The following is a 23,463-nucleotide window of genomic DNA, read 5'->3' as shown; positions in this document are numbered from 1 at the left end:
AAGGAATGCGTGTTTACCTCAATTTACATATAAGTAGTAAACAGGCTCCTCCAGGCAGCAGGGGAGGAGATGGCAGGAGACAAAGCAAAGTTGCATTTCAACATAGGTAGGAAGAAGGAGCATGGAGCCTCCTTCTCCACCAGACTTCATCTCACCTTCTTTATTGTTTGAATAAACTTTGCTTTGAGGGGAAATCTTGAGAAGAATCCACCTCAATGGTTCACTGGACTATAAAAGAAAGAGGCAGAGAACCTCAAGTTCTCTCTCTCTCTTTCACCTAAGATGACAAAGGAATCAGCACCTTTGAGCCTGGGGAGAGATCCTGACCAAGGAAAGGATCAGTCGCCATCTTGTTGGAAGACTGTGGGTGAGAAAGACCATCTTGAACAAAGCCTTGAACCAAACCTTGCTAGATTAAGTTGAAGTTTTAGACTTTTAGATGTGTGTTTTCACTTTTATTTGCTTGTAACCCTTTGTTATACTTGAATTCACCTAAAACCCTATACTCTTTCGTTAATAAACCTGTTTTATTTTTTAATCTAAACCAATCCAGTGCTGTGTTTAATCTGAGCTGTTTGGTAACTCCAGTTAAATTAGCAAACTGTTGAATATTGACCCCTTCAAGAGGCAACAGATCTTAATATCTGTACTGTCCAGGAGAGGGATGGACAGTGCCGAACACATATTTTGGGGAAAATCCAGGACTGGGAGTGTGTTGGGGTCACCCTGCAGGTAGTAACCAAGGCTGCTGGAAGCCAGAGTGTGGCTGGGGTGTTGCTGACAGGCTGCTGGGGTCAGAGCTGCTGGACCAGGGCTGCAGCTATACACAGACACTCAGGGTGACCTGCATGCTGGTGGCTATTTGTGAGAGGCCCCGGGTGGGAGCTACAAGAGCAAAGCATTGTGGGGCAGGTGGCGAGACAACCCATCGCTGGTCTGAATTACACCCAGAATGTGACAATTGGGCCTGTTCCCATTATACATTGTCATGTTTTATTATGGACAGAGCTGGTTGCACCACCTATTGTTAAGGTTGCCTGGCACTTTTCATTTTAAGACTTTTTTCAGTTGCTTGTAACTTTGCCAATTGTTAACTGTTCCAGATGAAATTTCCCGTGCCGAGTTTCTTCCTCAGGCGGAATATTTTGGGAAAGTTTCTGCTAAAAAAGTCCAGTCATTTCCAAGAATGAGGTAATGGGGAAATATGATGTTTTTCACATCTTAAAAATATTCTTATAACCATTTTATTGAGATGCTCTAGCACTTGTGTGCTCTAGAGCAGGTCTTGAAATTAGACAGCGAGGGGTCATCCTGGTGTCAGGAAGGTGCCTTTTGCTGTCTCTGTGAAAAATCACACCAGACTTGGCCAAGCAAAGAGTCTGTGAAAAATCTCAGGTTGCACATCCTCAGTTGAGACTAGTTACGTTGGCAGCTAAATTCTCCTAAGAGTCCGTCTGGACTGAGCATGCTCCTAATGCTGCCCAGACTGAGCATGTGCCAATGCGCCATCCCACAGAGTGACAGACATGCTCCATCCCAGGCAGGAGAGCTAAGCAGGACTTTCTCCATAGTTGCTCTTCATGGCCTTGGTGCCAGAACTGAGAATGGGGAAACTGTCTCTCTTATGCTCTCGGTGGCCCCTGCTAATGCTAATGCTGAGGAGATGGAGGAAGCAGCTTGAGAAGGGTGAGGAGGGAGGACCTAAGCTGGTGAGGGTTAGAGACAGCAGGGGGTAGAGAACCGGCAGAGGGGATGGTGAGAAGCAGCAATAAGAGTCTATGTGTGTGTGTTGGAGCAGAAAGGGACATGGACTAGAGCTATGGAGGTGCTGGGTAGGATCAGGCACAGGCTGGGAGGAAGCAGAAGACTCTGTAAACACTAGAGGACGCTCCCCTCTAGAACCTGAAAATTCCTGAGTCTCACCATTCTTCTGCTGTCAGCAAATATCTCTGACTCCCACTGGCCAAGTGTGTGTCTCATCCCCCTCTAGTGTAGTCCAAGTAGAGGATGACAATCTACTACTGCTGTCCATTAGCTCACATGGCAGAGGTGTGTGCTATGGATCTAGAAGTCCCAACCCTGCTGCTGACCCATGTGAGGCTCAATATGGTTTTAAAAACATAGGACATTTCATCCACAAAAACCACAGGAAAAGAACATTAAGGTTGCAAAGTCAAGCACTCAAAAGTTAGGAGATGCTAGAGTTAAGGTTGTCTGTGCACGTCCTTCTATATCACTAAATGATCACAGAGGGGAATGAGTGGTTCGGGGGGTTGACAAGCTGCTAGGGATCCCTTCACATCCAAGCTGGAGGTTGAGCTCCAACCTAAATTAATCAAGACCAAACATGTTTACCATCTAGTGGCTGATGTGCGTTGCAGAGGGTGTGAAAGCTCAGGTCCAAGTGGACATGTGTTTGAATTATAAAATCTTCCATTTCAGCTGACCCGAGTGGGCACTGCTTATATACTCACATCATACAGGACAGCAAGTCCAGTGAAGAAAGAAATGAAGTAAAATGTAAACCTCCAGCTAAAACAAACAAAACAAAGCACATTAGAACTCCATCAGAGGTCAGGCTGCAACTCTGTGCCCAGTGTCAGCCAGACATTCATTCAAACAGTGACATTGTCAAAGGCATATGGGCTGTGGTGGTATCAAATGCTCATCCAGGTGATAATATATTATAGTAATACTTTGCATGTCTCTAGCACTTTCGATTCAAGGATCTCCAAGAACTTTACAAACAGTAATTGCTCAGCCTCATAGGAGATAGGAAAGTATCATCTCCACGGTACAGATGGGGAAACTGAGGCACAGAGTGGGTAAATGCCTTGCCCATGATCACCCAGAGAATAAACGCTGGGAATAGAACCCATCTCTCCTGAGTCCCAGTCCCAAGGAGAAATCCGGGCTCCAGTGAAGTCCATGGCAAAACTCCCATTGATGTCATTAGAGCTTGGATTTCACCCCACCTCTTGCAGTGACACAGGTACATTTAATTCCCTCATTCCAAATATTCAAGTGCTAAGTGTTTGTCAAGATGCCTCCATTCCAATCCCTTATCACTTCCCAGAATCCTGTTCCCTTATATGGTAACTAGCCCAGTTTAACACATCTCTGGGATTGGTGGAGGGAATGAGTATAGGGGAACTGGGATATTTTTATGCCAGGAGCAACAGGCTACAAACCATGGCTCTTCCCTCTCTCTGACCCTGACATACGCAAGGGCTACACCCGTTCAGCACCTGTGATCCCTGGCCAAAGCAGCCTTTCAGCAGCGTGTGACTCCTGGCACGATAGCTGGGCTCAGTGGAATGGGATTAGCAGAGACTATGGGGATTTCACTGGACCCGTTCCTTTATTTTTGATCCCTTATTTTTCTATTCCTCCTATGTATGGAAAATGCTGCTTGCATCAGCCCCTGCGTGGTGGTAGACATCCACTGTGTTATGTACAAGAGCTTCAGCTCCCAGGCCCTGCCTGCAAGAGATGGGCACCCCAGGGTATAGAGTGCCTCAGACCCTGGGCAAGTACATCGAACATGTTCAGACTGGTCAGTACATCAGAGACGTTAGACATGGCAACAGCCCACTAGGTCCTCCAGCCCCCCTTCCTGGGCACCCGTGCAGAATTGTTTTCTACAGAACGTTTCATGGAGTCAGTGATGTCCAGGGACCATTCGGATCATCTAGTCTGACCTCCAGAGAATGTCACCGAGCGATGCAGACTCCGGGTGAGAGGCATCACACGCAAGACCGGCGCTGTGACAATCCCTCTCTAGCCTCCCTCCAGCTGAAGCCAGTGGAAGTGGTTGTTGCCCAGAACCTCTGATTTTGGGGACTTACATTTTTGCATGTCCAGCTTGAGACATCTTTGCTGTCTAAAAACTTGGGCACCCAAAACCCGAGGAACCCAGCGTTTGCCTTGACCTCCCTGTGCCTCAGCTTTGTCATCTCTGTAATTGAGCTGATTCATACATAGCAGTTTCAGAGGGGCGTTGGGGGAATTACAATTGCTGAGCTCCCACACAACACACTGAACCAAAGGGATGCAGGAGCTGAGCTCTTTGGGCCACATTATCTGCTGATGTAAACTGATGGGGCCACCTGACACCAGCAGAGGAGCTGGCCTAGCCTCTGGACAGCACCGTCTAGGGCAGGGGTTGGCAACCTTTCAGAAGTGGTGTGCCGAGTCTTCATTTATTCACTTTCATTTAAGGTTTTGCGTGCCAGTCATACATTTTAACGTTTTTAAGAAGGTCTCTCCCTATAAGTCTATATATTATATAACTAAACTATTGTCATATGTAAAGTAAAGAAGGTTTTCAAAATGTTTAAGAAGCTTCATTTAAAATGAAATTAAAATGCAGATCTTACGCCGCCGCCCTGCTCAGCCCGCTGCCAGCCTGGGGTTCCATTCACCTAGGCTGGCAGCAGGCTGAGCAGGGCCTGTGGCCGGGACCCCGGCTGGCAAGGGGCTGGCAGCCAGAACCCCAGACTGGCAGCGGGCTGAGTGGGACCAGCGGCTGGGGGACCCCAGACCGGCAGTGGGCTGAGCGGCTCAGCCCGCTGCCAGTCTGAGGTTCCATCCGCCGGCTCCTGCCAGCCAGGGTCCCAGCTGCCGGCCCCGCTCAGCCCACTGCCGGTCTGGGGTCCCAGCCCTGCCCACATAGAGGGCGTACCTACCTTCTCCCTGGTTTTAGCCCATTCTCTTCCTCTCTCTCTGCACTGAGCTGAGGGTGGGAGTGCACTGAGCACAGGCCTGGGGGTGAAGGAGCAGGCTGGGTGTTGGGGTGTAGGGTCTGGCCAGGAGCTAGAATGAGGGAGGGGGCTCAGGGTTGGGGCAGGAGGTTTGGGTGTGGAGCGCTTACCTGGGCAGCTCCCATTTGGTGTGAGGGGTGCAGGTGGGAATGTGTGTGAGGGGGGGTGCAGGAGCTTCCGTTTGGTGCTCAGGGTGGGGGTGGGGATGTGGGGGGTGCAAGAGTCAGGGAATGGAGTGTGGGGGGGGCTGGGTATGTGTGGGGGGTGCAGGAGTCAGGGCAGGGGGATGGGTGTGTGTGTGAGGAGGGTGCAGGAATCAGAGCTGGGAGCATGTGGGGGGGGTGCAGGAGTCAGGGCAGGGGGATGAGTATGTGTGTGTGGGGGTGCTGGAGTCAGGGCTGGGGTCGTGGGGGGGTGCAGGGGTCAGGGCAGGGGGCTCGGTGTGTGTGAGGGGGGTGCAGGGGTCAGGGCAGGGGCCTGGGGGTGTGGGGGGTTCAGGGCAGGGGCCTGGGGGTGTGGGCTGGAGTCGTGGGGATGCTCCCAGCCCCCTGCCCTGAGTGGCTCACGGCAGGAGGCTGGAGGGGATATGCCCTGATTCCACCCTCCTTCCCCAAGGCCCCGTCCCTGCCTCTTCTCCAAGGCAGTGAGCACGCTGCGGCTGCGGTTCCGGCTCCACCTCTCCCTCTCCCTCTCCCTCTCCCTCTCCCGGACCATCAGCTGTTTGGCCGCAGGGAGGGAGAGGAGGAGGGGCAGGAACCCAGCACGCTGGGGGAAGAGGCGGGGAGGGGGAGCTTGGCCTGCCGGTGGAGGCTGCCCTGCAGCAGCAGCTGGCATGACCAAGCTTCTGCCCCCTGCCCCCGCAGGAGAGAGCGGTGGGCGGAGAAGAGCAGGCTGGGCCGGGCAGGATTTTTAATGGCATGCTGCTGCCTGCCAGGGTCCCGGCCGCTGGCTGAGCGGGGCCGGCAGCTGGGACCCTGGCAGGCAGCGGTGTGCCATTAAAAATTGGCTCGTGTGTCGTCTTTGGCACGCGTGCCCTAGGTTGCCGATCCCTGGTCTCGGGTAATCACTGCGGAAGGGAATGAGCAGTGCCACAGTAAGGGTTCAGTAGCAGGAGTCAGTTTAAAGGGGGCAGAGTAGATCCGGAGGAGGGGAAGCAGCCTCGAGGGTTCTGAAGGCGTGGCGGGAGGGCGACAGGCAGTGGCTAGAAGGACGGGGAAGGGGTGTCGACAGATTTTTCAAGAGAGGTCATGTTTGAAAGCAGAGGTGATGGAGCCTGTTGCCCTGGAATTTGACATTCCTGCATGTACCCCAGAACTTGACAGTGCTGCAGTCAGCCATTTTGTACGTTCAGCCACTGCCAGCTGAAAACCAAACATCACATAGCTGGGAATAATCGTAGGCCTTTGTCAGACAAGGTCAGACAGCTGCATACTTGCTAATCAGAATGGGAGGATGGGCCAGAAAGTTATGGAAGAGTTAGTGGATAGCGACTTTGGTTTCAGGTGACCTGACATGTTGCTGTTATGGCTGGAAATACTAGAAGTGTTTTGAGATAATGAGCAGTTTGTTGAAATTAGGAGAATTGGTGACCCAGTGGAGGTTGTTATGCTGACCCACTAGGAGTCACTATAGGCTGTGTGCTTTGTTAGAGTTAGCTATAAAAGATTAGGTGAAAGTGAATACCTCGGAGCAGCCTGAGGGAGCTTTTCTCCGTGCAAGGAGCTGACATCTAAACTCTCCATCAGCTGGATGGAAAGAGGGACCCTGGAAGCCTAGCAGGGCACTTAAAACCATCTCAGACTGTGGGTAACCATATCTGGGATGTCCTAGCCCTATTGCTTGTGTCTGTGTGTGCTTAAATCCAACAACTTGTCGTTTTAGATAAGAGCACGCTTGCTTGTATTAACCATTTATCAGATGGAAATTGCTGTGCTCCCACTAATTTATTCCTGAAACTGCCTGGAGTGGAACAGCTAGTTACCCCTGCTTTGGTTCTGAAAACCCCGGGTAACAAGCCAGTTTAAAGGTAAGGAATGTAAGGGCAGGTAGGGATCAGAAGGAGTGAAGGGGGCAGGCATAGGAGGAGACAGGGCCAAGGAGACAGTCCAGGGGCTGAAGGTGGAGGGAAAAGCGAGGCCTCTGATTTTGGGTAGGGAGGCAGCACAGGAGGCGTAGGGAGGCGAAGCAGAGGGGCAGCGGGAAGGGCACATTCCAGCTGGGACCATGGAGGTGCTGGGAGGCTGTGCACAGACTGCAGAGCTCAGACCCAGCTGGAAGGTTGAAGTGACCCAAGGCCTCTGGCCATAGCACTCACCTGGCCTCACAAAATTTTGTAGTCAAGCTGGGTTTGTCCTGGTTCCGCCGGTATCGGAACCACCTCTCCACCTTTCTCGTGGGCAAGTCACACTGCTTGGATAAGCTGATCAGCTCCCCCTGGAAAACAGCCAAGGAATCTGGATTCAGACTCGTAGCTTCACAGATTGTAAGGTTAGAGGGACTGCTGTGATCATCTAGTCCAGTGGTTTTCAACCTGTGCTCTGCACACCCCTGGGGAGTCACAGACTATGTCTAAGATTTCCAAAGGGGTCTGCACCTCCATTCGAAATTTTTTAGGGTTCATAAATGAAAGAAAGTTGAAACCACGGATCTAGTCCAACCCCCAAGCCACAGACCCTCACCCTGTAACCTCGGCATCAAGCCCATACCTCTGTCTGTGCTAAAGTGTATCTTTTAGAAATACATTCAGTCTTGGTTTAAAGGCTTCAAGTAATAGAGAATCCACCACATCTTAGGTCACCCAGTAGTTAATTACCCTCCACTGAAAATTTATGCCTTATTTCTATTTGTCTAGCTTCAATTTCCAGCCTCTGGGCCATGTTATACCTTTCCCTTATTGCTTTCTAATTGACTAATTTGTTCCAGCACCTCTGTATAGTACCCCTCAATCCCTAGCAGCACTTCATCTTTATAACCTGACACAAGCATACCTGCAAACTCAACTGAGTTGAGGTGGTAGGCTCTCTTTCTCTAGTGAGCCTGTGGGCGGAGGGTGGGTACTGCTCCTGTCTACCAGGGCAGGGCCCCTTGGCTGTGCTGTTCAGGGTACTGCCCTCTTGCAGAGGGGTAAAGGTAAGCTGACCAGATAGCAAGTGTGAAAAATCAGGACACCTTTCTGAAAGGGCCTGGACTGCCAGGGCTCTCAAGCTGTTTTCTTGGTCAGCAACCCCTTCTTCCAGGAACTGGGGAGCTCTGTGTTGCAGTCCTGCCCCATCAGAGTGCCACCCAGCCCTGCGCTGGGCCCACCCATCTCCAGGCTGGATAAACCTCACAGATGCACCAGGTTGGGGCTGCTGGGGCCCAAGGGAGCTCTTTAATGCCTTCCTGACATGCAAAGCCACCATTAGCGTCTCTGCGATGTCCTTCTCCCTCATGGTCCCTTGAGCCCATCGATTCACCTGCAGGTTTTCTGCTTCTGATAAACCTAATGAACATATTTGTGTTTATACCTTTAGCTATTTGCTCTTCAGATTCATTCTTAGCCTCCTACTCTCCACTATATATTTCATCTGCCACAGCTGATTCCTTTCTATTGGCTGGATTTCCATTGTTGTGTCAGATAACCTTTTGAGTCCTGCCATTTAACCACACTGGGGGGAATCCAGGCACACTGAAGGCAAAGGGAGTTTTGCTGCTGACTTCAGGAGAGCCAGGATTTCACCCATTGTTTACCTTTTGCTTTCCCGTTTCTTTTCTTGTTCAGGGTCTCCATGCCTCTGAGGCTCTCCTCTGGCTGTTTATTTTGGACCCAATCTGTTACAAAGGGCCTTTGTCATTCTGCATCTGAAATGAAACCTCAGCACTTCCCATTGCTAGCAGGGGAAGGCTGGTCAGGTTACTGGGCATCAGAAGTTCTGCATTCTGTTCTGGACTTTGTCACTGGCTTGCTGCATGACTTTGTCCTTGTCGCTCAGCTCTCTGAGCACCAGCGGCATGGTAGGGATCATGCTAGGGTGCATCCATGTGGGTGGTGTGCTTTCTCATAGGAATTGCCAGATTGAATCAGACCCTGGGTTCATCTAGTTCAGTATCTTGCATCCGAGAGTGGCCAGATCTTGAGGAACGGAGAAGAAACCCCACAACAGGCAGGTGTGGGATAATCGCACTCTACACAGGTCACATGCTAATCCCTCATAGATTGATTTAAACCCCAAAGCATGAGGTTTCAACTCCCTTCCAATGCTCTCCTTGAGAGCAGGAACAACTAGAACTCTGGTGGCACCTTAAAGACTAACAGATTTATTTGGGCATAAGCTTTCGTGGGTAAAAACCTCACTTCTTCAGATGCATAGAGTAAAAGTTACAGATGCAGGCATTAAATACTGACACATGGAGAGCTTGGAGTTAGTTCGCAAGTGGAGAACCAGTGTTGACAGGGCCAATTCGATCAGGGTGGATGTAGTCCACTCCCAATAATAGATGAGGAGGTGTCAATTCCAGGAGAGGAAAAGCTGCTTCTGTAATGAGCCAGCCACTCCCAGTCCCTATTCAAGCCCAGATTAATGGTGTTAAATTTGCAAATGAATTTTAGTTCTGCTGTTTCTCTTTGAAGTCTGTTTCTGAAGGTTTTTTTGTTCAATGATAGTGACTTTTAAATCTGTAATAGAATGACCAGGGAGATTGAAGTGTTCACTTACTGGCTTTTGTATGTTACCATTCCTGATGTCCGATTTGTGTCCATTTATTCTTTTGTGGAGGGACTGTCCGGTTTGGCCAATGTACATGGCAGAGGGGCATTGCTGGCACATGATGGCATATATCACATTAGTAGATGTGCAGGTGAATGAGCCCTCGATGGTGTGGCTGATGTGGTTGGGTCCTCTGATGGTGTCGCCAGAGTAGATATGGGGACAGAGAAGGCAACGAGGTTTGCTACAGGGATTGGTTCCTGGGTTGGTGTTTCTGTGGTGTGGTGTGAAGTGTAGTTGCTGGTGAGTATTTGCTTCAGGTTTGGGGGTGTTCTGTTATTGTCCTTGTTGGGCCTGTCCTGTAGAAGGTGATTTCTGGGTACCCGTCTTGCTCTGTCAATCTGTTTCCTCACTTCCCCAGGTGGGTACTGTAGTTTTAAGAATGCTTGAAGTGAGGTTTTTACCCACAAAAGCTTATGCCCAAATAAATCTGTTAGTCTTTAAGGTGCCACCAGACTCCTTGTTGGTTTTGTAGATACAGACTAACACGGCTGCCCCCTGAGACTAGAACTCTGGATACTGCTGTCAGAAACTTCAGCTGTTGGAGAACTCCGCCGAGCAGTAGAACGTATGCCAAGAGTACCAGAAATTGCCCTGCCAGGGCACTATCTCCTCATCACCTGCAGGGAAATCCCACAGCTCCATATTGGGTGTGTGATGATGCCGAGGACACTGGCTTGTGGTACCTGCCCGTAAGACCGATTCCAAACTCACAGGCTTCATAGCAGCACACGACACCACTGAGCAGTGTAGCTGTCAGGCGGAGTCTGCAGCCTGATCTAGCTGGGCTGCAGTAACTGTCCGAGTCTAAGAGATCCTGATTTGTCACGGGGCGTTTGACAAGGGAGGTAGAAACACACACAACGAGGCCATGTTTAAAGGCAGGTGAACAAGGAGTCAGGAGTTGACATTTGAACAGGACATTTTTCTTTTTGGGGTAGCAGTGCCCTTGCCCCTGGAGTTTTGGAGAGATCTGGCATCCTCCTCGTAACTCCCCTAAGCTCCAGCTGTCTAATGCACCAGGGCAGTCGCCCCTGTGTGTGGAACTGGGAGCTGCTTCTGATGACGCTTTTAGAGGTGCTGGGTGCTCCCAGCTCCTACTGCAGTCAGGGAGATGCTCAGCACCTCCGGGGACCTGGCTGCTTGGCTGAGGCTCTAAATATAGATGGAGTTGCTGAACTTTATGCTGCCAAATTTGAGAACTTTGGCTAGAAAGTTTAGTTCAATGAAATTCCAGCTAGACAGTGATAAGAAGGAGCCACGGGGCAAGGGGCTGGGAGGGAGAAGGAACTCACCTTCTTTGGATCCTTGCTGTGAGTAGCGTAGAAGGTTTCCAGCACAGGACTGGGTGGAGCATTCAATCTCACCTTGTCCCTCAAACCCAGCTTTCTGCCCAGGGGCCGGGCTATGAATCTGCAAGAGACCACAGCAGGGTTCAGTCAAGAGAGGTTATTATTGCCTTACAGCTCCCAGAATGTTTTAGCTGTTCTCCAAAGCACCCTCAAAAAGTTTACAATCCAACCAAAGACAGCACATGGCATGCAGGTGGGGAGGGAGAACGTAGGCCCAGGGCACAACAGAAACATTGGGCCTTATTCTTCCCAGCCCTGTTCTTTGTGCCAGGGACATTATCAATCTGATAGCAAGTAACAAGGAGTTTGGGGTAATACCCCAGTCCTGGAGTCCCTGTGCAGGTCTCACATTGAAACATGTGAGAGAAAAACAACTTTATAAACAGGAAAATATGTTTGTGAGGCCACAGGCAGGGGGATTGACAATTCAATGTCCCCATTTTTAAAATGCTTTCTCTCTTTTTGCAGTTGGAAAGACCCTCATAAACACGGGCAAGTGACGAACAAGACACTGACTAGACACAAAGTACAGACAACCCCTTTTCGTCAATAAGGCATTGAAAACCCCAGGGGCATTAAATGAACTGCCCCTCCCTCCCAAAGGACGATGTGTTCCCAGGTAATTAGCACTGTATATTCAGACATTTTCCCAGGTGCGCATGTGCCTCCTGAGGGCAAAAAAAGGCAGAGTCTCTGCCTGAGGGCTAATATCAAGTTCTCAGGAGAACTTTATCTGCACATGCAGCAGCAGCAGCAGGAAGTTTGTGCCCAGAGTGATAATAGCTCCTCTAGATTATCTGTCAGATTAGAGATGATTTGTAATCAGTGTTAAGCAAACAGTTAAAAAACCCAGGAGCAGTGGCAGAGGATGGTGGTTAGAGCAGAGAACAGACAGGTCTGGTCTACACAGCAAACTGTCAGGAGCTCTCATCTGGCTAGACAGAGCCAACTTCTCCTTGATCCTCTACAGGGGGATCTTTGCATCAGGTTTTCCTGACATGAGACAGACGCTGGATAGTGCGCTTGCTTCTTACCAAACCAGAGAAAGGGCCTGATGCATGGCTGCCCTGCAGCCAGATTTCCCAACTTTACCAGACTTTGCAGTGTTCTGCAGCTCAGCCTCTTCTGCCTAAACCAGGTGACCGTCCATGGTGGAGAAGAAAGAACAAGCTTATCCAAGTACCCATAGTCTAGGGGACAGTGCACCGAGCTTGGAAGCAGGAGCCATGAATTCAAATCTTATCTCTGCTGGCCATTTATCTGTGCACTTCAGAGCCTCAGAGCTCTATCTTAGGAGGCAGTCAAGTATTATTCCTTCTACTTCACACATATGTTAACAGAGAGGTTGCACAAAGTCACTTCAGGAAGGTCTGGGAGTAGAACGCCTGTCTCTTATATGGCATACATAAAGCTCCTCTATCCAGCCACACTGTGACCCATCTATGTGCTTGCCTCTCTTGTCTGTACCCCCGTGACTAAACCACCCAGGATTCCTGATCTCAAAAACTCCACTGCTGTCTAGCAAACCGCTGACATCTCTCCTAGTGGCTGTTCCATACAGAGGTTAACAGCGACTCCTTTAGCTCAAGTGGTAGAGGACTGTGCGGTGGAGCTGAAAGTCCAGGTACAAACCCTGCTGAGTACCCACGAAAGGGGCTGTTTTTCTAGAGTCCTTTTCAAAAACCAGAGTGAAAGTGTCCTTCCAACAGGCACTTAGAGAGAGGCAAAGCAACCAAAACCCCAGTGTTCTACATTCTGATCACGTGTCACACAATTGTATTACTCATGTCACGCACCAACAGGTTGGAGGGTGATGGATAAGCCTCTACCTCCTCTGTGCATAGCCAGCCCAACAGGGCCACAAAGTCGCCCTTCCAACCCCAGGGTGATTGCTCTGCATGGGCAATGGGGTGTCAGGGATGGGGCAGGGCAGGTGCTCTGTATGGGGAGTGGGGGAGGTTGGATGTCAGGGATAGGAGGGGGCAGGGCGTGTGCTCTGTATGGGGAGTGGGGAGGTTAGGGGGGCAGGGTATGTGCTCTGTATGGGAAGTAGGGGAGATTGGGGTGTCAGGGTGGGTCCTTCACATAGGGAGTGAGGGGAGCTACTAGGACTGGGTGGAGGGCAGCTGGCTGAATGCTGAGAAGAGGGCTCTCAGATTGACTGCCGGAGGTAGCGTCTCCTGGCGTAAGCCGAACAACCTGGTTCCTGTCTAGTCGTCAGTCCGACCCCAGGCACTGCACTGGCTACTCCAGCCACTCTGGGTCCTGCTCTTACCCCCACCCCCTCACTATTTACAGGGAATGTTTGTTCCCAGAACATGAGGGGGAGCGATACAAGGGGTGGGGGACAAAAGATCAGCCCCCCAATATTTCCACTGAGGTGGCAGTAGCTTGCCCCCGCCCCAGCTCTGCTGCCCCTGCTGAGTGATCTGTTAATGCTGCTTTGATGTTCTCCTGTCTCCTTCTACCTCTGGCTCGTTATGACCAGATGGTGAAATCTCACTACCTCAGGCACTGGCTGGGACTGGAGAAAATAGATGAACAGGAGTACTTGTGGCACCTTAGAGACTAACAAATTTATTAGAGCATAAGCTTTCATGGACTACAGCCCACTTCTTCGGATGCATATAGAATGGAACATATATTGAGGAGATATATATACACACATACAGAGAGCATGAACAGAACAGGTGGGAGTTGTCTTACCAACTCTGAGAGGCCAATTAATTAAAAGAAAAAAAACTTTTGAAATGAACTTTTTTCTCTTAATTAATTGGCCTCTCAGAGTTGGTAAGACAACTCCCACCTGTTTATGCTCTCTGTATGCGTGTATATATATCTCCTCAATATATGTTCCATTCTATATGCATCCGAAGAAGTGGGCTGTAGTCCACGAAAGCTTATGCTCTAATAAATTTGTTAGTCTCTAAGGTGCCACAAGTACTCCTGTTCTTCTTTTTGCGGATACAGACTAACACGGCTGCTACTCTGAAACCAGAAAATAGATGGTAACCAAGCAAAGTTACAGTGTCTTTTGCTGTAGATGCTTTTGAGCCAGTCCTGCGCTCACTAACATGAATGGGGATTCAGGCTTGGGGTTTCTTTCCTCCTCCGAGTCAGGAAGGTTGCACATGCTGGCTGTAGACTCTGACTCGTTGTTCAATTGAAAATTAAATCCTGTCCCGTTTCCTCCTCCTAGCTCATTTTCTGTGCTAATTACAACCTCACAGATTGCACCATTGACTCTGGAGTCATGGGTCTAAGTCACCAGCTCCATGGAGGAGGAAAGGAGGGAGCCTGCGGAATAAACTGGGTAGGTTCCTACAGCAAGAGGAGACAAAGGGAAGAGCTGCTTAGCATCGCCACCCAACTGCTCCTGCACAAGAGAGATGCTGAGACAGCTACTCAGACCTGCCACCATGCAGGAAAAAGGTCACCCAGGCCACTGTGGATCAGTGTGTGCCCCAGACCCTCCAGGGCATTCTGCACAAGGCCTGCTGAGCCCGAGCCCGATGGCTCTCCTGACACAGTCCTTCCAAAGAGAAGCTCTGCCCTGCCCGACTGTGCCTGCTGGGCTTCACAAGCCAGTCCCAACTCCCCGATTGGACACTAGGACTTTGTCTCCCTTTAGCTCAGTGACGGCTTGTCATGACCCCTTCACATTTTCCACAGGGTCGCATCTCCATGGAGACTTGGGTATTAGTGACATGTGAGAAAAACTGTTTGAAATTAAGCAAAGTTGGTAGCGATTTGTGTTGTGAATAATTATGGCATACAATTCTGTCCCAGCAAATCTCAATAGGAGTCCTGGGCTCTCATAAATGTCAATGGACATTTTCAGTCATTCACTGCAGCAGGGGCAGTATTGTACATGAGGGGCCAGCTTCTCCATCCCACTGAGGCTGATTTCTGCCCCTGCCGTGGTGCAAATCATTCTTAAAGCTGCTTGAACTGACTTTCTGGAGATCCCCTGGCAGGGGGAAATCCCTGGTGCCAGAGGGCCAGTGCAGCCAGTTCCATGTCACCTTTCCATACAGCTCCTCTTTCCTGAGGAAGAGCACTGCCGGGAGCCTCAACCTCTGGCTGATTCCCGACTGGCTGGACTTCCCAGGGAGGTCGGAGGCAGCTGGCTGTAAGATAATGCAGCCAGGAGGATGCTCTTTCTTTTCCAGAGACTGTCCCTACATCTGCCAATTACCTATTGCACCTGTTACAAAACCCAAGAACTAATTCCTAAGGAAAGGAATAGTTACATAGCCAGAGTAGAAATGCATTCATTTCAATAGAAAGAAGTGCATGTTTCATCATGGCAGCCTCAGCTCCGACACAAAATAAACGCCATCTTCTCGCGAGTAACCATAAAATATAAACACACACAACAGCTTTCTGCAAAAGAAACAAATTACGCACACGAACGCACGCACATATTCATTAATGATATATGGGTTAACCTTAAACATGTGTCCACAGACATTCAAGTTGATAAATTATAGACTTTCCTATTATTACATAGAAAACAAATGTTCCCAAGCAATAGCGGTTCTAAGTACTTTACCAAACAAATTTACTGTCAGAGGAATAACATTACATTAAAATCATTTTAAAATAATCATTTTAAAATAAATATTATAAAAATAATACAAAAAGCCCATTGGATCAGAGTTAAGGTTGTTGTGTTCTAATGAAATATGATTTTTTTCTATTTGATAAGGATATTCTTATTATGTGAGCAGGGTAAGATTTTTGATTCCTTTAAGTACTCATTTCCTGCCATTCAAGGGCCTGGGTTTTGTAAAAATAGTTCATCAATTTCAATGTTGTCACTTAGCAAGCGTAACTGTTTTTTTCCCCCCAATGGTTTTTGCTTCTAGAATATCAGTGAAGGCTGAGCACTTTGTTTGATAGAGATCAACACACTGATCTATGCCCATAAATGAGGGACAGGGATGTGCTAAGTATAGTTTTAGGTAAGTTCTTTTCCATATCAACTTTTGAAAACTGAATTAAAAGAATGAAACAATGGACCTCTTACATCTTTGGATGTGGTCTTTGTGTTCTCACCATAACTTCCGTGTGTATAATGAGTGGTGTAGCTTTCCATTCACATTCAGAGGCTACTTCAATTATTTCTATGAATAAATTGTGCTGTTGGCCTTGAGCACTGGGCTCCAAGGTTCACCTTCTTAACTTGTCCAGACTTCTCTCTTCAAGAATGTGGTGGCTCAAGTTATTAAGCTGAACATAAGACTGTGATGGAGGTATGCATACAACACTGAACGTGAGGAGTCAGGACGAAGCATGAGTCAGACGAAAATAGTTTCTGTAGATAATGTATTTGGTAACTCGTCTCCTTGTCTTTTGGTTAGAACAAAGAAATGTGCTTCCCATAAAAGAGGAAGGGTTTTGGCCAGTGAAGATGGGGCCAATAGTCTTCGAGCTGGGAGGGCCACATACGGCTTCAAGCTAGGAGAGGAGTTTTCTTTCACACAAGGTTTTCAGCTTATTTTGTAGCTCGAGCTTACAGCCCAGCAAAGCTTTCCCTTAAAGCGCGTGACTCTCCCTGGAGTTTGAACCTGCCCTTTGTTTTCATGGTTTTCTCTCTCCCTCTAGTTCTGGAAGATGCCAGTGCACTGTTTGCATTCAGACAGTGGGATCCAGTCACAAATACAGCCAGATGAGGAAAGTCAGTGCAGGCACCTGGAACAAAACTGAACTCTGAAGGATGAGAATTTGTAGGAGACAGTCCCAGCACGAGGGAATGGACCCAGGAGACTGTAGTCACCCTTCCCAAACAGTGACCTGCCAAGGACATGACATTGGCTGATCTACCCCAGAGCACCCTGGAGGGCAGCCTGTGCCCCAGGGGTAGACCTGTCACACTGCTCAAGTGCACTGCAGAACACAAGTGCTCGACTTGGCCATTCAGAGGGGCAAACTGACTTCCAGCAATGTAACGCTATAGGGTCTGCACTGAGTTATGAGGTTCCTCCAGAAGCACAAGGTCACACAGAGGTTCTGTGCTTTTCTACTGGCCTCTGTACACCTGCAGCTCTGCACACACCTCCCTGGTGCATCGGGGGTCTGCAAGTCAATTGAGCCACTGCCTGGGCTCTATTAACTGAGGCAACGCAGAGGCACCCACCCCACACTCCTGCTCATGTCCAGCAGTGGAGGAAGCTGATGACACCCATTTCCCTGAAATATGGAGGGACAAGATTCACCCAGGGAGGGTCCCCTCTCCACAGTGATCTTGGGGGCATAATCCCCCTCCTCCCTTGGCGCTTTACTGAAAGGCAGACATTACATTCTAGTAAAGGCTGAGAAAGGGGAATGGATCCTTCAGTCCTTGTGACACGATGTATATAGGAAACCCCGAGGCAGGATGGACCGAGTGGTAATGTTGGGCGGGAACTGGGAATCCAAAGCAGAACAGCCGCCCAGCATACTTATAGGGTGACCAGACAGCAAGTGTGAAAAATCGGGACAGAGGGTGGGGGGTAATAGGAGCCTATATAAGAAAAAGCCCCAAATATCAGGACTGTCCCTATAAAATCGGGACACCTGGTCACCCTACATACTTATAACGTGGCTCGTTGGCTCTGCGAGGCTGCTCCTCGGCATGGGCACTGCAAGGGAGCGTGGGAAGAACCCCCAGCACAGATTCAAGGATTTTAAGGGCAGGACAGATCTTTGTGATCTTTGTCAGGTCAGACTTCTTGCCTTAAAGTCTGACCTCCCACATAACCAGGCCATAGACTCAGCCAGCAATTGCTGTATCAAGCACAATAACTTCCAGCTGAGCGGGATATAAGAGATCCCATCTTGACTTTGAGACCCCAAGTGATGTAGAATTCACCACATCCCTTGATGAGTTGTTTCAATGGTTAGTTACCCTCCCTGTTAAATGTGCACCTGATTTTAGTGTCATCTTCCAGCCGCTGGATCGTGTCAGTCATTGCTGGCTTGAGTTTCACCATGACAGAGAACTTCTCTGGAAATCTGGGTGAGACATGAGCTCAAGTCCTGCCAATGGAAACTGCTGCTGATAAAACCCGTAGCATTTGGTCTGCATCGTGGCTCTCTAGCTGGTGCTCAGTTGGGTATGGAAACCCTGGGCCAAGCCCTAGAGTAAGAGGGAATAAACTTGTCCCTGAAAGAAAAACCAGTCTCCCAAGCTTTGATCTAACAGGGAGCTAGGGACTTGGCTTTTAGCTCCAGCAGACATTGACCCAGTAACGTGATACATTGTTTGGTGAGTATTGTTTGAATGTAGGAGGCAGTCCAGCATGTCAATGCAGGAATAGCAGAAACCACGCGGAGAGCATATGCACCTGAGTCTGCTGCCAAAAGGCTCTCTGTTAAAACATGCACAGATGGAAAGTGCAGGGTAGGATCTGAGCTGAGAGGGATAATATCTCCCATCCCCAGAATGCCTTGCCTCAGCAGTGTCCCAAGGCTCTTTACTCATTTAAAGTGATACTCAAATGGCTGAACATCCCACGAAAGTGCTTCACAATTCACAGTCACGACACAACATGTTAGGGCAGGAAGTGGAGATCATACCCTACTAAACTGCAGGGGCATTTACACAGAGATCGTGTCCTTGCCCTGGTTGGACACCACAGCAAAGACCCTGACCCTGGGGGACAGAGAGGAAGTGCCATGGGATGCTTAATGAACGCAAGAAGCCAGGACCTCTGCTCTAAGGCTCCTCCAAAGGACCTGTAAAAAGTCAAATAGTCCCCTTAAGCTAGAGCCCGGCTCTGCCAGACACTGCCTCTCCCTCCTACAGCTCCCTGGGAACTGCAGCTGATGGAACTTGGGGCTGGTTAGCCCTCAGTGTGCACAAGGCCCTGCAGAATGGCCTAGGAGCACTCCTCACGGACACCACATGGATGAGAGAGACAGGAGAAAACAGCCAGCCTTCCATTGCTGGAAGGGTCTCTCCCTCTAATGGAAGGCTGGCTGTTTTCTCCTGTGTCTCTCATCCATGTGGTGTCCGTGAGGAGTGCTCCTAGGCCATTCTGCCGTCCTAAATGCAGGACCCTGCACTTGGCCTTGTTGAACCTCATCAGGTTTCTTTTGACCCAATCCTCTAATTTGTCTAGGTCCCTCTGTATCCGATCCCTCCCCTCCAGTGTATCTACCACTCCTCCCAGTTTAGTGTCATCTGCAAACTTGCTGAGGGTGCAGTCTACGCCATCCTCCAGATTATTAGTGAAGATATTGAACAAAACCGGCCCCAGGACCAACCGTTGGGGCACTCCGCTTGATACTGACTGCCAACTAGACATGGAGCCATTGATCACTACCCGTTGAGCCCGACGATCTAGCCAGCTTTATATCCACCTTATAGTCCATTCATCCAGCCCATACTACTTTAACTTGCTGGCAAGAATACTGTGGGAGACCGTATCAAAAGCTTTGCTAAAGTCAAGGAATAACACGTCCACTGCTTTCCCCTCATCCACAGAGCCAGTTATCTCGTCATGGAAGGCAATTAGGTTAGTCAGGCATGACTTGCCATGCTGAATCCATGCTGACTGTTCCAGATCACTTTCCTCTCCTCTAAGTGCTTCAGAATTGATTCCTTGAGGACCTGCTCCATGATTTTTCCAGGGACTGAGGTGAGGCTGACTGACCTGTAGTTCCCTGTATCTTCCTTCTTCCCTTTTTTAAAGATGGGCACTGCATTAGCCTTTTTCCAGTTATCCGGGACCTCCCCCGATCACCATGAGTTTTCAAAGATAATGGCTAATGGCTCTGCAATCTCACCCGCCAACTCCTTTAGCACCCTCGGATGCAGCGCATCCGGCCCCATGGACTTGTGCACGTCCAGTTTTTCTAAATAGTCCTGAACCACTTCTATCTCCACAGAGGGCTGGTCACCTCCTCCCCATGATGTGCTGCCCAGTGCAGCAGTCTGGGAGCTGACCTTGTGCGTGAAGACAGAAACAAAAAAAGCATTGAGTACATTAGCTTTTACCACATCCCCTGTCACTAGGTTGCCTCCCTCATTCAGTAAGGGGCCCACACTTTCCTTGTTCTTCACCTTCTTCTGGTTGCTAACATACCTGAAGAAACCCTTCTTGTTACTCTTAACATCTCTTGCTAGCTGCAACTCCAAGTGTGATTTGGCCTTCCTGATTTCACTCCTGCATGCCTGAGCAATATTTTTATACTCCTCCCTGGTCATTTGTCCAATCTTCCACTTCTTGTAAGCTTCTTTTTTGTGTTTAAGATCAGCAAGGATTTCACTGTTAAGCCAAGCTGGTCGCCTGCCATATTTACTATTCTTTCTACACATGGGGATGGTTTGTTCCTGTGCCCTCAATAAGGATTCTTTAAAATACAGCCAGCTCTCCTGGACAAATTTCCCCCTCGTGTTATTCTCCCAGGGGATCCTGCCTATCAGTTCCCTGAGGGAGTCAAAGTCTGCTTTTCTGAAGTCCAGGGTCCGTCTTCTGCTGCTCTCCTTTCTTCCTTGTGTCGGGATCCTGAACTCGACCATCTCATGGTCACTGCCTCCCAGGTTCCCATCCACTTTTGCTTCCCCTACTAATTCTTCCCTGTTTGTGAGCAGCAGGTCAAGAAGAGCTCTGCCCCTAGTTGGTTCCTCCAGCACTTGCACCAGGAAATTGTCCCCTACACTTTCCAAAAACTTCCTGGATTGTCTGTGCACCGCTGTATTGCTCTCCCAGCAGATATCAGGGTGATTGAAGTCTCCCATGAGAACCAGGGCCTGCGATCTAGTAACTTCTGCTAGTTGCCGGAAGAAAGCCTTGTCCACCTCATCCCTCTGGTCTGGTGGTCTATAGCAGACTCCCACCATGACATCACCCTTGCTGCTCACACTTCTAAACTTAATCCAGAAACTCTCAGGTTTTTCTGCAGTTTCATACCGGAGCTCTGAGCAGTCAGACTGCTCTCTTACATACAATGCAACTCCCCCACCTTTTCTGCCCTGCCTGTCCTTCCTGAACAGTTTATATCCATCCATGACAGTACTCCAGTCATGTGAGTTATCCCACCAAGTCTCTGTTATTCTAATCACATCATAATTCCTTGACTGTGCCAGGACTTCCAGTTCTCCCTGCTTGTTTCCCAGGCTTCTTGCATTTGTGTATAGGCACTTAAGTATTATCTAGACCATCCCTGACAGGTGTTTGTCTAACCTGCTCTTAAAAATCTCCAAGGATGGAGATTCCACAACCTCCCCAGGCAATTGATTCCAGTACCATTCCATGCCCCTCCCTTCCTCCTGCCCCTGCCACCTGTGCCAGCCACTGGCTGGTGACCATCTCTTAGGGAGAAACAGGAGCGGAGGAGCAAGAGCCCTTCCAGCTGCTCCCCTGCTGGGTCATGGGGGCACGTGGGAGCAGGCTAGGCAGGAGTGGGATGCAGTTTTCAGTGGGTGTCCCTTTGAACAGCTCAGGATTTGCTGCTGACAGCTCAGGGAAGTATGGGTACAACAGGGTAGAACCAATTACCCCCCCCACCCCATGACAGAAGAGGTGGCTGTCAGGCATTGCGCTGTTTCTACCTGAAGTCTCCTACAATGCGAGGAACCGTGATGGGCACCCCAAACCCTCCACTCCAGAGCCATCATTCCCACCCCCCCAGCACCTCACAGACCTTTTGTTTTCTGAGCTAAGGGCCGGCTGAGGAGCGAGGCTGGGCACTCCTACCAACTCCGCTGTCTCTAGTGCCCTCTGGGGGCTCCCAGCCAGGCAGTGACCCAGGCAAACAGCTTGTCTTGAGAGACTGGACAGGTTCAAGTCACAGAGCTACAGGAAACACACACTCCAGCTAAGAGAACTTGCCCCTAGTTCATTTGTGCCTGCTTTGGTGATACCCCAAGTACAGGGCCTGGGCTCAAGGGGCAAAAGGAGAGTATTAGAGGAAGAAAACAAGTCTCTAGCTATGCAGTCTGCACCCACAGCTGGGGTGAGCCAGACAGCAAGTGAATGAACTCCTGCAGCCCCGAATGTGAATGGACCTTTAAATGAGGACATACAGCCAAAGAGCCCTTTGTCACACGGCTTATTCCGGCTGCTGCACAGTGAATTGGATGAATTATTAACCTTCGTCCCTGGCATAATTTTAACTTGTTGCCATGAAGGTGCTGACCCAATCAGTCTCCCAGGGTCAGTGAGTGGTGGATAAAAGTTGCCATTCAGCTCTGAGATGGGCCAGTTCATCGCTGGCCTTCTCTCTCAGTCACTCCCATTTGTGCTGCCAAGTGATGAGAATAGGAGCAGGGACAGAGATCTGCTGCTTCTCAGCAAGGACCAGAACGCCCTGCTAGGCAAGTGCAAACCAGCTGGATTCTCCATCAGAAAGGACTAGGGCAAGCAGGCTGAAGGTGACAAACACCAGTGAGAATACAAGTGTCCCAGCTCCAAGCGCTCCACTGGCTCTGTGGAGAGGAGAGCTGGAGAAGAGCGGGTAAGAGGGCTGTGAGTATAACATGGAGCACTACAGCTGGGCCTGGCCACTCTCTGAGTGCTGGTGGACTGCATCTGGATGCAAGTGGCAGAGCAGAGCTCTTGGCTGAGCTCTGTTCTAGTCTATAGGTTCTCATCACCATAGTATCTGGGCACCTTCCAGTCATGCATTAAACATGCTCAACATACGGCATGTGTTATTTGCTCTCCCGCCTCTCCCCAGTGGGAGAAGCATGTGCAGGGGAGTGTCTGGTTTTGCTTTGTTTTTTTAAACTATACGGTGCTGTATACTTGTTAGGGAAGGCATGGTCAAAGAAATGTGGCCCTTACACCTGAAGGCAGGGAGGTTTGGGATGGTCCCCAGTTCCTGGGGGAGTTCATTCCACAGTCTCAGACTTCCCCCCTCTGCAAAATACATAAGGAACAATGGGCTCCTTGTTGTGGGAGTACAGAGAGGTGTTGCCAACTCTCACAATATTTGGTGTCTGCTTAAAGCCCCAGCTGCTGAAATCACTGTATGGACCGAGAATTTCATCTTTCCTTGAAAAATAAGATTCTAGCCCTTGTGATTGCAGAGAAAAGCTTAAACGTGGCCTGAATGTGACCTAAAGGCTCAGAAACCAGAAGGCAAATACAAAGATCCCAAATGTACAATATTTTTTAAAATCTAAGGATTCTGGGTCCTGACCCATGATTTTGAATGCGTGGGGCTGGCCAGACTGCTATGGTACAGTGGCTATTTTTCCCTGCCCAGTTATGCTGACTTTCCACTGTACCTCTGCCAAGTGCTAGGGGGATACGGCTATGACAGTTTTGAAGACATGCTATGCTGTGCTAATGGCAAACACCCTCGGTCTCCTGGCTCAGGCTGCAAAGAGCAACAGTGGATGAAAGCTGCCTGCGTTCCATGTGTTGCCAATGCAGGAATTGGCCATCACTCCTGAGATCAGCAATCTGAAATCTGCTTCTTTCATGAGGTGCAGGCAACCGCTGGCCTATGCAGGTGGTAGTTGATCTTGCTTGCACTGGCTGGCATGAGCCACTGGGGCACGTGCCACTGGGGAGAGATGTAGTCTCCATTCCCCTGCGATGAGTCAGGTGTAACCAGCCCATCTTGATCTTTTCACTCTCAGTACTTTGGATTTAATTTTGCATT

At 49.5% G+C, this 23,463-nt stretch overlaps 1 protein-coding gene across 4 annotated transcripts in view; it reads right to left on the bottom strand.

The window, feature by feature from the left end:
• The window catches only part of LOC101945509 (ceramide synthase 2-like), a 121,667-nt gene that overhangs the window by 24,081 nt on the left and 74,123 nt on the right, over positions 1-23,463 (bottom strand). For all 4 annotated transcript variants that reach the window (XM_065578340.1, XM_065578341.1, XM_065578343.1 and 1 more), the window contains 3 exons: positions 10,804-10,921; positions 7,078-7,196; positions 2,475-2,532 (listed from right to left, as the gene is read on the bottom strand). In XM_065578340.1, coding sequence (XP_065434412.1) covers positions 2,475-2,532; positions 7,078-7,196; positions 10,804-10,921 — 295 coding nt within the window. The remainder of the gene's footprint in view (positions 1-2,474; positions 2,533-7,077; positions 7,197-10,803; positions 10,922-23,463) is intronic.

The sequence above is a fragment of the Chrysemys picta genome, chromosome 25 (assembly GCF_011386835.1).
Source record: "Chrysemys picta bellii isolate R12L10 chromosome 25, ASM1138683v2, whole genome shotgun sequence".
NCBI lineage: Eukaryota > Metazoa > Chordata > Testudines > Emydidae > Chrysemys > Chrysemys picta.
The sequence above is the reverse complement of the archived record's forward strand: the minus strand, read 5'-3'. Positions and strand labels throughout refer to the sequence as shown.